This window comes from Panthera uncia, chromosome B4 (genome assembly GCF_023721935.1).
Source record: "Panthera uncia isolate 11264 chromosome B4, Puncia_PCG_1.0, whole genome shotgun sequence".
Taxonomy (NCBI): Eukaryota; Metazoa; Chordata; class Mammalia; order Carnivora; family Felidae; genus Panthera; species Panthera uncia.
The window spans coordinates 99030738-99046202 of NC_064809.1; the positions used below are offsets into that span (position 1 = coordinate 99030738).

Consider the following 15465-nt stretch of genomic DNA (forward strand, 5'->3'; position numbering starts at 1 on the left):
AAATATTAGTTTTAATGGTGCAAATATCCCAATTAATCTCTGCTAGAGATTTTTTAAATGCTAAAAATAGATCAGCATAAGAGAAGCACTGAAACAAGAATGCAAATTTTCTCATGTTATTAAGAAACTTTAAAATATCTATGAAATAATAAAAAAAGGAAAAATTAATGCATTTGATTATAATCGTAAGAGCCATAAGATATCATAGTGAAATGAGGCTACTGTGATTATTCTGTCTAACCTTTTTATCTTATAGATGAGTAAACTCAGACTCAGAAAGGTAAAAGAATTCTCCTAGGATGCCAGACCTGAAATTAGACTCCCAAACCCAAATTTCCACTCAATGATCTTTGTTATTTTTCAACCTAACATGACAGTATTACCCTTTTAAAGCCTAATGTTAAAATGGAATAATCCATATTTACCTAAATTTTTTCTTAAGGCAATTTTAATGTACTAATCTCTTTTACCTTCAGTACATCCACACATTTTATTTTATTTTATTTTCCAGTCCATATATTATTGGAACAATGAATCAGGGAGTTTCTTCATCACCAAATCTAGAGTTGCATCACAATTTCAGGTAAAGATAAACCAAATGTTTTACTTTTATTATTATTATTTATTTTATTTTTTTTGTAACATCTCTTTCTCTTTGCTTTCGGTTAGTGTTCTTCCATTTGTACATTGACAACTCCTGCCCATGGTGACCTGTGGTGTGAAAATAATTCTCACTTCTTCTAACATTCTTTCTCGAGCAGACGTTTTGTAATCCTCAACCATAATCAGAAGTGTTTCTTTAAAAACAAGAGAGAGAGAGAGAAAGAGAGAAAAGAAAAGGAAAGAAATGTTTGTCCTGCTCGCATTGTCACCAGCTAAAGTAGAGCATTTTTCTTCTAAGTGTGAGGAATGTGAAGAGAGTTCCTATTTCAGGATTTGTGATTCTCCTACAGAAGACGACTCAGCGTGTATACTCCCACTCACTTCTGACACACAAGAGCTTCCCTTTAGCTCAAAAAGAAAAGTTAGTTGCTTTATATGCCTCTAATGCTAATGGATCTGTAACCCCTTTGAGCATTAAAGTGAGCCACCAATTAAAATAGGAACATTCTTAATTTTAATTGGAAAGAGAATGCTGTGGGCTTAAAACTTAATTTATTTACAGATTTATGATTTTTTTTTTCCTTTTTGTAGGTGGGTGCTATGTGCAAACCACACAGAACCAGTGAAAGGATTTTTAGGCAGATATCTTCGAAGAAAACTGATAGAGATAGAAATTGAAAGGAATATACGCAATAACGACTTAGTCAAAATTATAGATTGGATTCCTAAGACATGGCATCATCTCAACAGTTTTTTGGAAACACACAGTTCTTCTGATGTTACCATTGGTGAGTTCCAAAATTGCAATATGCCATTTTCCAGGAACTAAGAGTACGGTGCTGAAGATGGCCAGATTGGATGGTAGAAAATAACAAGTGAAGCTAATTTTTTCAGGCTTCCAAAGATTGAAGTTTTCTCTTTTCCTTCTGAAAGTTTGCCTTCTTCTAAGCTTTATATCTCTGATTACATTCATTTTGGCTGACAATTATGGTTTCCTAAGATTTGACTGAAATCAAATAAGTTTAACATAGACAAATATTTAAAAATCAGATAATCATTTGAAATAAATTGTTATCCGTTTCAAGTCCTTTCTTATGCTAAAAACAAATTTTATTTTATTTTTTTATTTAAAATTTTTTTAAACATTTATTCATTTTTGAAAGGCAGAGAGAGAGAGAGAGACAGAGCATGAATGGGGGAGGGGCAGAAAGAGAGGAAGACACAGAAACAGAAGCAGGCTCCAGGCTCTGAGCTATCAGCACAGAGCCCGACATGGGGCTTGAACTCACGGACCGCGAGATCATGACCCGAGCCGAAGACAGCCACTTAACCGACTGAGCCACCAAGCCACCCCTAAAAACAAATTTTAATCAGTGATTCACATCAAACATAGTTGTGAGAGAAGATTTTAGTTAGAAACACTTTAGGTGTTTTATGGATAATTGAAGTTGTTTTATATTTTTCATTGAGATAAAACAGAATTACTTCCTGTTAGTTGACATAACAATGTTTATTTTTCTATTCCTCCTTAAATTGCATGTATAAAAGTCTCTTTCCCATACTGATGGATCATAAAGATGCAGTCAATAAGATACAATGTAAATGAGAAGAAGAATTTAACATTTGAGATCAGAAGACCAAAGCTGAGTCCCGTTTCTGCAAATAATGACATATTTTATGTTTGGCAGTTTATTTCAGCTCAGTTTCATTATCTGTAAAATGGGGCATGGGGTTTGGATTATCACATGTAAGGTTTCTCCAACTCTAATATATTATATTTTAGATTAAGATTTTAGGGTCAAAGGAAGGGGAATTCAGAAGAGTGAGTCATCAGTAAAATGTACTTTGATAATAATCAAGCTGGGCAAGATTATAATTAAGAATCCTGCAAGGCATATTATTACTTCCCAAAAAATGATGTCTGAATATTTATGTGTTCAGGTTGTTAAATTTAATGCTTCTCAAAAATGGTTTGTTTTCTTCTTCGTAGGTCCCCGACTTTTCCTTCCTTGCCCTATGGATGTAGAAGCTTCTAGAGTTTGGTTCATGGATCTCTGGAACTATTCTTTGGTTCCTTACATTCTGGAAGCAGTGAGAGAAGGTCTTCAGGTATAGCACTCAATTTTCTTTACTGTTTAAAAACAAACAGGGGCGCCTGGGTGGCTCAGTTGGTTAGGCATCCGACTTCGGCTCAGGTCACGATCTCGCGGTCCGCGAGTTCGAGCCCCGCATCGGGCTCTGGGCTGATAGCTCAGAGCCTGGAGCCTGCTTCCGATTCTGTGTCTCCCTCTCTCTCTGCCCCTCCCCCGTTCATGCTGTGTCTCTCTCTGTCTCAAAAATAAATAAACGTTAAAAAAAATTAAAAAAAAAATAAAAACAAATAATATCATCCTTTTGAAAGCCAAAAACACTTTTTTCTCTCAGTATATATACAGAAAACTGAAGGCATGAACTACATAAAAATACTGGGAAAATTCTAAAGATCAGCTAATATATCGCACTTTATTTATCTATGTGTTCTCTTCTGAGAATAAATATGTAGAAGAAAGAGAAAACACTTATTCCAACAACCACCCATTTAAAGTCAAATTTATTGCCATGGATAATAGCAGTTAGTTGATAGCCAGTTAATTGGACAGTGCTACATCTTATAAGACAGGCTTGTTTACATGGGTCTTGAACACTTATTCATTTATCATGTAATTTGCAACAAATAGTTTTTGCTTACAGGTTCCCTGTTTTTAGCATGTTTCATTTTTTGAAGCCCTTTAATGTCACTTGTAAGATCCTTTACTATCTTGAGGGAGTGCTCTAAATTCTAAGGCAGTTGACTTTTTAAAACCTATGGTAGGGGAGGGCCTGGATGGCTCAGTCGGTAAAGCGTCTGACTTCAGCTCAGTCTTGATCTCACAGTTTATGGGTTCAAGCCCTGTGTCGGGCTCTGTGCTGACCTCTCAGCACCTGGAGTCTGCTTCAGGAGATTCTGTGTCTCCCTCTCTCTGCCCCTCCCCCACTCATGCTCACTCACTCTCTCAAAAAGTAAACAAACACTAAAAAAATTAAAAGTAAAATAAATGAAAACTATGGTAGGATCGAAAAGAATGAAATCTTGCCATTTGCAGTGTCCTTTCCCTTTCTTTCCCAGCATGCTCTCCTCACCTAGTATAACAGTCTGGCAGTATTTGGAACCATCATGATGGTTCTGGTGAACATGATAAATATTATGTGGATGAGGATGTTCAGAGATAATAACCCTAGAGAATGCTATCAACTGGTTTGCAGATTTAAATAATCCATTTTCGTATTTTAAGAGTATGAGCCAATCTAGCCCCAGTAAATGGTTTCAACAAAATAAAAGACTATACCAAAGGTTTCTGTTTTTTAAGTTTAATACATCACTTTTCTGGATTCCTCTAAAACTATTAGGCTAAGATATGAGTCTCTCAATTTCAATCATTTATGCAAAAAAAAAATATATGAAAATGTATAATATTCTAGAATTCATAATTATGAAAACTAATATCTAAATGAATTATATGTTTTTTTCAGATAGTTTCAGTATTAATAAGCTATCATCCAAGTCTTCATATATAAAATTCTTTGTATTTTGTACTTGCTAATACATATAAAGAAAAAGAAGCTTTTACAAACTCAAAAACAGTAATACCTAAGAATACTGAGCTTCCTTAGATATCATTTTTGAAAAGGGCATAAGTTCTAGGGTGCCTGGGTGGTTCAATCAGTTAAGCATCTGACTCTTGGTTTCTGCTCAGGTCATGATCTCAGGGTTTATGGATCCAAGCCCCATGTTAGGCTCCATGCAGACAATGCAGAGCCTGCTTGGGATTCTCTGTCTCTGTCTCCCTCTGCCCCTCCCCCACTCATGGTGTGTGTGTCTCTCTCTCTCTCTCTCTCTCAAAATAAATAAACTTCAAAAAAAGTACATAAGTTCTTTTTTTAATATTTTAATCAGTATTATTTATAAAACACTATTCTGAAAATTATAATTTCATACAGCTTCCATTTAGGCAAACGCATGACCATTAGAGTAATGTGTTTCCCAGACTAAAACTGGGAGATATTTCAAAATTACTATTTTTTTAAGTTCACTTATTTTGAGAGAGAGACAAGCGTGCATGCGCACAAGTAGGGGAGGGGCAGGGAGAGAGAATCATAAGCAGGCTCAGCACTGTCAGTTAAGAGCCCAATGTGGGCTTAAACTCATCAATCTACGTTCAATCATGACCTGAACCAAAATCAAGAGTCGGTCACTTAACCAAATGAGCCACCCAGGCACCCCTCAAAATTATTTTTGAAGAGGGGTAGAAATGTCTTGTTTCTTGCTGTGGGTGTAGATGTTTAGTAATAGGTTAGTGTGAATACTAAATCAACCATGATGCAGGGAGTGTACAGGGGGAAATCTAACACAATGGAGAGATAAGAAATCCAGAAATCCATTGGCAGATGATATTCCTGGGGTGGTCCACGTATATGTTTTCTGTAAGAGCAGGAAGAAAGGGAATCGCGTGTGTTATAAACCATTTCCTTGGATTCAAAACCTTGAATTAGAACAAGAGGTGAAAAAACAAAGCCTGACTGCAAAGATGAAAATCTGAGTTGAGAGGAGTGGAAAAATTTATTTTTAAATGAATGCTTTGATGAGGAACCATATGGGGATACTCTCTGCCAGATGTTCTAGTTGGAAAAAAAAAAAAAAAAAAACCTCTGGTGATAACAATGGATTCTGATTTTTATTCTGGTGATTCTACCTTTCTTGAAATGTGAACAATCTACTTATAGTATTCTAAATACTTAACTATATCTGCTTTCCGTTACTTTTATATAGTATCTATTTTACTCTGAAATATAGAATTGGACCTATTTAGCATTTTATTTTATTTATTTATTTATTTATTTTAATATAAAAACATTTCTTTTTTTTTTTTTACTTTTTTTTTTTTTTTTTTTTTTTTTTTTTTTTTTTTTTTTTTTTTTTTGAGAGACAGAGAGAGACAGAGCACAAGTTGAGGAGGGGCAGAGGGAGAAGGAGACACAGAATCCAAAGCAGGCTCCAGGCTCTGAGCTGTCAGCACAGAGCCTGACGTGGGGCTCGAACTCACAAACCATGAGATCGTGACCTGAGCCGAAGTCGGACACTTAACCGACTGAGCCACCCAGGCACCCCAATATTTAGCATTTTATTAGCCACCTCCAATTTTGCTCTCCTTGGTGATTCATTAAAAGGTTGTCATCAGTTGATTCTAGAATTTCATATTCTTTTTGTAACATATATTTTCCAAGAAATATAAATTTTCGTTCAGTTGGCTTAACTTGTATAGCATGCTTTGTCTTACAGATCTATAAAGCAGGTTTTTAACTAGAGAAAACTTTTGCTCCAAAACAAGATAACTATATAAAAAAAAAAAAAAAAATCTGGGATTGCTACTCCTGCCATCATCCCCCAGAAAAAACACAGATATCAGGACCTCGCCTCCTCTCTCTCTCTCTCTCTCTCTCTCTCTCTCTCTCGCTCTCTCAAGTCAAGGCTGACACAACCCTGCATAGTTCCTCCAGGAGAAACCCAAAAGATAATTCGAAGGCAATCCATGTGTCTTTTATGGTGTCAATGTCCACCATTTTGCTCTTGTCTAACTGAACCACAATAAGCCATATAGAACAGCTCACAGTATGCTATCTGGGACCAAATATGCACCTGGTAACCAGGATTGCCCTCAGTGGAGCAGGTCAAGGAGAAAGGGAAGTACATCAAAGAACAAGTTTGCCCATGTTACTGCTGTCTCCTCTTCATTTTAGCTTGTCTTTCTGTCCCCCTGCGGCCTTGTGATTGTTTACAAAGTCCCCTCTACCTCTTTCTCTTCCGTGTGCCCTTCTTAATAGTTTCATTTTTTCTTCCAGCTTAAAAAACTTTTAGCATATCTTGTACTCGTCTTCTCCCCTCGAATCCACTGCCAGTACTTTAACAAGGCTTTATTATCTCTTTCATACTGCTTCCACTTGAGTCCTTCCATTTCCCCTTTTTCTCTTCTTTTACCACTGACCTTATAAACATATATCTAAAAAGAGTTTTTACAAGGAACAATGAAATTATTGGGGGAAATTAATCCAAAGAAAATGGCTATCAGAGAAAGGATCCTTATTTTCAAAGAAAGTTTGAGTAGAATGAGGTTGACAGAGAAAAAGTCTCTCATTTGATTTATCATCTTCCCAAAGTGCACTTTAGTAGAGAACTCTGTTTACTGTCTAGCATGCCTTGTTTCAGTTCTCCCTCACTGGAACATTTCTTTCTCAGCTGTGAGTTTTCTTTTGGTTAATAAAATTACTAATAAAGATAAATGTGCGCTGTGATATTTATATGCGTTTTACATAAACGTCCCTCACCCTGTCTCCCAAACGGTGACCACCTAGCCCAAATGGTCAGCTTCATTTTGTTTCTCCTTCAAGTTTCCAGAGAGATATGTACACAGATGTGTATTTATAATCTGAAAAGTTGTATACAGACACAATCCGCTTGAAAGGTCCCTAAGAACTCAGGGTGCAAAGGAATCAGTAAGTTAGTGTCACCTGTTTTACTGAATAGAAATATATTTTATATTTATTAAATATGTAACCATTTTTTAGATGTATGGGAAACGGGCACCTTGGGAAGACCCCTCAAAGTGGGTGCTTGACACATACCCATGGAGCTCAGCATCTCTGCCTCAGGATGGTCCAGCATTACTTCAGTTGCGACCAGAAGATGTTGGGTACGAAGGCTGCATAGCCACTAAGGAAGCCACAACCTCAAAGCACATTCCACAAAGTGACACGGAAGGGGATCCTCTGGTAAGAAACTGATGTGTGATCCTTCTAATATAAGTTTAATTACAGTGTGTGGTCATCAATATTTAGTCATTTGTACCAAGGATATAGTTATCTTAGGTAGGATTTGGTACTGTCCTGATACAGGTATTCAGTTTTAACTCTTACCTTTGGTCTGCTTTCATTGGGTGAAATTCTTAAAGGCCAACCTTGAATGCTTAAAAATCAAGAAACACTAAAACTAGGCCATATTCTTTGACCCTAATTTTTATCTTACTAGGTGTAAAACTGTGTAAATAAATTAATGAATCTTCAACATTACAGACTCGATTCACTAGGTATTTAAGAGAACACTGAATTTTGTGTTTAAATTGTGAAAAAGAAAATAATGTAACATACACTTGGAGAACTAAAGAATATTTTACATATATCAACTAGTTTGACTAAATTTAGAATTAGTCTTTTGTTGCCTGTGGTAAAGAACCAACTGACTTGGAAATCAAAGGGGACTTATTCTCCCTGATTCTCCCTGTCCCGCTGAATTTGCAATTGTGTGTAGCTTCATAAAGATGAGTGAAACTCCAAAGTATGAGTACTCTGAAAATATTAAGTAAAGGGTATTATTAGGAAGATATTTTATCTTTATGTATTTTTTTTTTATGTTTGTAGATGCATTTGTATAGATTGGTATCAAATGTAGTGCGTTTATTAGCTTACCATTCTAAAGAAATCACTGGACTTGCACATTCCATACAGAAAGAAAAGATACTGAAAAAAAAGCCATTTTGCTACTTAAATGAACAAAAAAGAAAATGATTAAAAATCATAACCTATGATTATACCCAAGAACATAAAATGACTTGATATTTTCTGGAATATTCCTATACTCTCAACCCCAATACATATACAACGTTATCATCCCAGATGACCATTCTTAACATTTTGGGGGTTACATGTGAACAGCCTCAGAGATTTTTAAGATCTTTTTCCCAGCAAAGTGCACTCACACACAGGAAAATTTGCGTACTATTTCAAAGGCTTCCATAGAGTCATGGAAGTAATACTTATAGACCTGCTCAGAGTCCGGGGAACTCCTATATAGGACTTCCTATATTGGACTTTTGCTCTAGACCATCAAATCCTTAAGGGCCTAGACTTGTATTTTTATTACAGGTAGCTGGCCCTTTAGCTTGTACATAGCTTGAAATCAACAGTGGTGGAGGGATTGGTTTGGATGCAACATAATTGTGAGCATACACTAATTAATTGCTTACAGAATGGTTAACATTTAACAGTAAATATAAGCTTTAGAGTACAAGTATGGGTTATCACATATGAATTTTTTTTATTACTTCTAGTCTTACCTTTGTAGTGTTGATAGACTGTGTCTGCAGTAGGGAGAGGTTTTATAGCGTTTGTTTTGAAATTATACTGTAGAGTAAGTTATGCCCTCAGCTTTCCCAATTCCCACACTCCTCATCAGCTAAACCCTGCAATCTTCCCTGGCTCTAAATGCTCTTGTCTTCTAGTGTGGAAAAGAGGTCCAGAATCTCCCATACTGAGGGAAAATTAGGGTTAAAAAAATCTGATTCTTAAACAGCTGCTCAACTAAATATCTTAAGAAACAGGGATTATGAAATGTTAAATAGAAGACTTATCTAAAAGTAAATCTTTAGATCAGGCATATTCTGATAAAAAAATAAATATCCTCTTGATCTGCTTTTATTTTGTTGTAGTTCTATAATTACTAACATCAAGTAAAATATATTTGCGGTCCAATCTAAATAAAAAGTATTTGGGAAAAAATCCACTATTTAATGTCAGAAATATATGTTTGGATATGAACAAGGATTCAGGTTTTTGATGCATCTCCCAGTATTTGATTCATTATCAACAAACTCATTCATAGTTCCATAAGTATTAATAAGTATGTACTCAGGGCTAAGACCTGGTGGTCAGGACATAAATAAAATATCATTTCTGATCCCAAGAAGCTCACAGTCCATTAGTGTAGAGAGATGTCTACTTATATAAATTATAGTTAAAGAATAGTAGTCACATGCTAGGTGAAGTTGTGAGTCCATCGAGGAAGTGATTAGAAGAAAGCTTCACAGAGAAGGAGATACTTGAGCTGCGTCTGGAAGGACGAATAGAAGTTCATCTTGTGGTTGGCTGGAGAACATCCAAGATTAAGGAAGCAGCAGGGGAACTGTGAAACAGTATAATAAAAATGATGAGTTTAGGAAGCTATATGCAGATTGGTGTGATTAGAACAAAAGGGGCAAGAACAACTGAAGCTACAAAAGTCTGCAATTGCTACATTATGCCCAAGGCTTTTTTATCTTTGAAGGAATTCAGAACTTTATCACACAGATAATGAGGCATTACCAAAGGTGTTTGGGCAGGGCTCTTAATTTACCTTAGCAAGATTTGCAAGTTATAAAGATCGCTTTGGTAACAGAACAGAGGACAGATTAAAAGAGAGAGGCTGGAGGCTGGGAGCCCAGCAGATTTGTAAATAGCAGGGGTGATAAGGACCTGACCAAGGACAAGGCAGAGGAGAGGAGGGAAATTCTTGTGCAGAAAATAATGATTTATCCCAATGACTATTGGTTCAGATGTAACCTTGCCCCCTCTTGTAATCTCCTTTGACCTGAACTCATAGAGCAGCACTGTGAGAAAGCAAAGTAAATCCCTTGTGTACATTTATTATGGATCTGAGACTTGGAACTTATTCTAACAAAATGTATTTACTATATGGCACAATTTTCATAGATTAAGACTTTAATAACACTTCTGTTATATAATAAAACGTTTATAGCATTCAGCATTCAAGCGATTTGAAACATTTATGAGTGAGATAGAATAATAACCCATTAAACGGACTTCATTTACAATTTCTACTCTTAGTAAATCAGGAGGACGCTCAACACACAATTGCGTTTCACAAATTCTCTTTACTCAAATGCTTGAACATACAGCTGGCGACTAATGTGGGAGGAATTGACACCAGAAAGGAGAGAGACAGTATGAATGTGAATGGAGGTTAGGGTGTGTGGGTGAGAGAGAGAGAGGGAGAGAGGGAGACAGAGAAAGGAAGCGTTGATGGAGATTTGGCTTTTTGCCTTATTGGGTTTGAGAGATTGTCACTACTTTCAAATCTGTATGTAGCTGATTGAATAAATTCAGAGAGTTAGACTAACAATTATGTTGAAAAATATTGTCCTGAAGAATATTAAAATGGCTTTAAAATGTGCTATAAACTGTGAACTTCTTGGTGAGAAAGGCATACTTGCTGTAATTGGTGATTATCAGTTTATCATTTATTTCAAAAGCATTTATTGAACACACATTTTACACTGAGCCCGCAGGCATGCATAGCCTAACATATCACTAAGGAATCCTTTTTTTAGATTTTTTTTTCTTTTGGATCAGATTCTCTATTTCTCTAGGTTGGAAAAAAAAAAGAACAACTTTGATGACTTTATACAATAATACATTAGTCTGTATTAAACAACAGAAAGATGATTACAATTTATAGAATCCCTCGACAAGAAAACAAGTCCACTCCTTTCATGAAGACAGGTGCCAGTTTTTCTGCACTTTCTCAAATGGTTGCACAATCCATCCACAATTTGCTTTTAAACAATTTTTCTTTTGTCTCCAAAGTGGGTCTGCAGATCTTACCACAAGCCAAGCAAGGTGGCTGCCTTTTATTTTGTAAGACATGGACACGCTAGCTGTCTTTCTCCCCAGGTGCTTTCACGCATATGCCCCTTTTACTGGAACACATATTACCATTGTCCTATCAAGCTGGGAGACCTGAGACAGCTGCTGCTGTTCCAGAAGGCGGCTCTTGTTTTCAGTGGCGTAGCAATCATATTTTAGCCAGAAATTTCAACAACGTCAGAAACTTGACAGGGATTCTTTCCTTCTCCCTCTTCCAACACTCATGGTCGGCTTCATTCACTCACCTCCTTGGAGGTCAGCTCCTGAACAGCAGATGGTGTGCTTGAGTGCGGCAGCTGGCTTCATTCCCCTCCGTCCCCTCCTTCTCTCAGGGGAGCGCGAGTGGGCGCCTGTGTGCGCGTCTGCGTGTGTATGAACATTCACGACTTTCCGTTGCCATTCAATGCTTTCTGCTTCTCCCCGCCAAAAAGCTAGGCAGCTTGGCGAACTCTCCAGCAAAGAGCCCAGATGTCCAGCTGTGATAAGGCTTCCTTCCCAGTCGCCCTGCTGGAGCAGTATTCATTCACGACCCCAAATAAAAGAGCTGTCTCGAGGCCCTGTTTTGTCCTTATGGTTTGGTGGCGTAGCCGTGTTTGGGAGAAACCGTGTAGGAGCTGGAGGCAACTAATAAAAATCTCAGATTGTTTTCCCGTTTCACTTGGACGGGATGAGACGGTGCCTCGGTGTGGCTCAGGGCCGTGTGTTTTGTGGGGCTGGCTCGCTCACTGCATCACTGCCTACATCGATGTCTCTTTTTCTTTCTTCAGATGAATATGCTAATGAAACTCCAAGAAGCAGCCAATTACTCGGGCACACAAAGCTGTGACAGCGATAGCACCAGCCACCAAGAAGACATCTTAGATTCATCTCTCGAGTCTACTCTCTAGAGGGTGAAAAAAGTTAGGGGAAGAGACTCATGCTTTTTTCGAAATGTGTAAAAAGTAAAGTATTTTCACTAAACCACTGCCAATATGAAAGCACCCTGTCAGGGGCCCTGACCCAGAGTTGTGGTCTCCAAGGAGGCAGCTGAACCGAGTCTGAACCGCCAAGATGCTAAATTGAGATGGGAGCTTAACTTTATTTTGTTTCTAGGCGTTTTTATATCCGTGGAGTGACGTACGGCTCCACTGCTCAACTGGAAAGGACCCTAATGACAGGGCAACCGAATAGATTGCACACGGGATAGCCAAACTGGACTTTATTTTTCTCCTCTTTAAAAGTTTACAGTGCAGACCTTTTTTTGTCCCCTCCTGTCGTTTCCTCTGATGGGCCGTCCTCCCCAGGCAGGGCCCCTTCTCCGCCCAGCCTCCCTTGTGCCACATGGTGCTGGTCCCAGGGCTCCAGTAGTGTTCGTGTGGTGCGCTCACCCCATTGCAAAATGCAGCCGCGAGGCCAGCCCTCCATCAGCACTAAGGGAATTGTGCTACCGCCAGGAAAACACTACTGCGGCGAACTGGATACGTGCCAATGTGATTCCTAACTGCCACGTTCACACGATGTGCTCCGCCCACTTTTCCGTGTATGAGTCACAGGTTTTATAAGGTTGTTTTTACCACAGTGGTCTTTGTAAACCACCTGCCCACTCCCTTAACAAGAGTTTTATACCAATTAATAGTCGACACTGACAAAAGGCTTTTTTAGGGCTTCGTTCGTTTGAGCCTTTTCAGTGAAAGAAGGGACATTTCCTATGGTGCTGTCTCACTGCCTTAAAACAGATTTCTACAACAGTTTAACAGCTGGTTTAAATCCTAAACCACTGGTAATTTCCACTGTCTTTTCATTTACAACCAAGCAATGCCAGTTAATACAATAGCCTCATCTCTATATATCTTTTTTTTTTTTTTTTTTTGGAAGAATTGGTTAGGAGAAAAAAAAATCAGTATTTTTACCTGGGGTATTTAGATTGCCTTTCCTCCAAAATATTCAAGTAACCCGGAAACCCTCTCTGACCGTCACTTAAAAGCGAAGATGTGTGGCTGAACTCCATCCAGTTATAGGCAAGAGAGTTTTAGAAGGAGGGAGATTTGGAGATGCAACATGAGCACAACTGTCTGGCTTTCCTCCCCGATTCCTTTTCTTATTACTGTTACTCTTAGTTTTGAGCATGTTGTTTCGATTGCTATTGTCGTACATGAGAAATTCAGCATTAAAGAACACTGAAGCAGTGTAGTCACTGTGGAAGAGGAAGCGTTTATACTGTAAAAGGTTAGATTTGCACAGTCTACTGGGTAGGTATTGTAAATAATCATTTTAAAAACTCGCACAAATCCAAGCAGACACACACGAAAATGTATCTTCTCCCGTTGGTGTTAAGCGGTGTTTCGCTTGCTGAGATTTCCTGTACATTGCAAACAAATACAGAATGCAAACCCTCGAAGCTGTTATTATCCGGCGTGTTTGTCCTGTACTTACAGTTGTTATGACTATGCAGGAGCTATCAGTGCTAGAGTGAGCATGCTTCAAAACTGTTCATGAAGCCAATACGTATTTGGAAAAGAAAAATGTCCAAAAGTGCATCTGTTGTGGCAGGCTTTAAAGAGAGTCCATGAAAACTGATGGGAATCATTGGAGAAGTTACCACCATACACAGGACGGGTCTTTAAGTTTTTAGAACCGAAGGGCTAGGCCATGGTGTAGACTTGTTCTATGCACGTGAAAATATGTTGCTTTCAGGAGGTGCGATTGGTGCTACTCTCTGTGACCACCCGTGGGTCAGTTGCTCTAGAACAATAACAACACAAGACATCGGTGCAGTTTTCAGAGTGTCTCTAAGTCTCTAGGTCCTACCCGGTGCTATTGCCCTAAGGGAAATCTGAACCGAATTTATGCACATAGAATTGTCACCCTGACTTTGAAGCCTCAAACATGGATCAAAGCTGTTTTGAAACATCACTATATGTAGCTGGATGAGTGACTAGTTGCCCTTGTATAATACGTGATCTAAAACAATTGCTAATCTTTCCCTGCCATTTCGAGAAACACAGTCCAAACATGATCATAAACAGAAATCCCTGCAATACATCCCAGTAGGTTCACCTAGTTTACAACTTAAACTAGTTTGTGAAACATTTGTCTGTAAACATTTTATATTTTGTACATTTTTGATGTAACATATCATGTAAATAGGCAGAAACAGTGAAATAAATCATCTGAAAAGTTTTGTAGTCTTTGTAAAGCCCCGACAATAAGTACTTGGTGTCAATGGACTTAACTGGATGATGTATTTTCTATTGGTTTATTGTTCCTCTAGCTTGTAAACCAGCTTGCATATATTTTTTTGCAAATGTGCACCCTGTATCTGTCTAAATTATTACTTTGCCATTAAAGTGGAATTATTTATTGACAACGAGGTGTGGTGTCTGTGTGTGGAGAAAAACTGAATAACCATGTGCCAAAAGTGTCAAGCTTTCAAACGTTGCTTGTGCTATTAATCCGCCATCAACAGGGATGTGTGTAAATTTTCATTTTTTATATCTTACAGAAAGAACCACATAGATTTTAATAAACCGAGGGTACTAGAAATAAATAAACTGACGGTACTAGAAATAAATAAACTGAGGGTACTAGAAATATTTTTAATGAAATTTATTCAGTATTTTTAGAAAACTCTGACTAGTGTAAATGTTTGATTATAAAATAAGAATTGATATAAAATAGAATATTGATATTACCTAAATCAACTTAAGTGTTTCTTTGTTTATATTTCATTAAATCCTCGATTTTCTAAAATACTTATTTTGAGAAAGAGAGAGCATGTGGAAGGGGCAGAGAGAGAGGGTGGCTCTCTCTACACCTGGGTGGCTTGGTTGGTTAAGCGTCCAATTCTTAAGCAAACCTTAAGAGACTCTTTTTTTTTTTTTTTTTTTTTTAAGTTTACTTTTGAGGAGGAGGGTGGCAGAGGGAGAAAGAGAGACAGAGAGACAGAGAATCCAAAACAGGCTCTGCGCTGTCAACGGGGAGCTGGCTGTGGAGCTCCAACTCACAAACTGTGAGATCATGACCTGAGCCAAAATCAAGAGTCAGACACTTAACCAACTGAGCCGCGCAGATGCCCCAACCATTAGAGACTCTTAAATTCAGGGAACAAACTGAGCATTGCTAGAGAGGTGTTGGGTGGGGCGTTGGGCTAAATGGGTGATGGGCATTAAAGAGGGCACTTTTTGGAACGTGCACTGGGTGTTGTATGTAAGTGAGGAATCACTAAATTCTATAGCTGAAATCATTACTACACTGTATGTTCACCAATTTTGATTTAGATAAAAAAATGAATAAATACTCTCAAAAAGAACAAAAAGAAAAGAAAAGCATCCAACT

General features: G+C 37.8%; 1 protein-coding gene across 1 annotated transcript in view; it reads left to right on the top strand.

Annotated features, from left to right (window-relative positions):
- Positions 1 to 14491, top strand: part of NAV3 (neuron navigator 3) — a 353901-nt gene extending 339410 nt beyond the window's left edge. The window contains exons 34-38 of the mRNA XM_049627462.1: positions 512 to 583; positions 1195 to 1391; positions 2594 to 2712; positions 7243 to 7446; positions 11919 to 14491. Of these exons, the coding sequence (XP_049483419.1) occupies positions 512 to 583; positions 1195 to 1391; positions 2594 to 2712; positions 7243 to 7446; positions 11919 to 12038 (712 nt within the window). The 3' untranslated portion in view covers positions 12039 to 14491. The remainder of the gene's footprint in view (positions 1 to 511; positions 584 to 1194; positions 1392 to 2593; positions 2713 to 7242; positions 7447 to 11918) is intronic.
- The last annotated feature ends 974 nt before the right edge of the window (positions 14492 to 15465 follow it).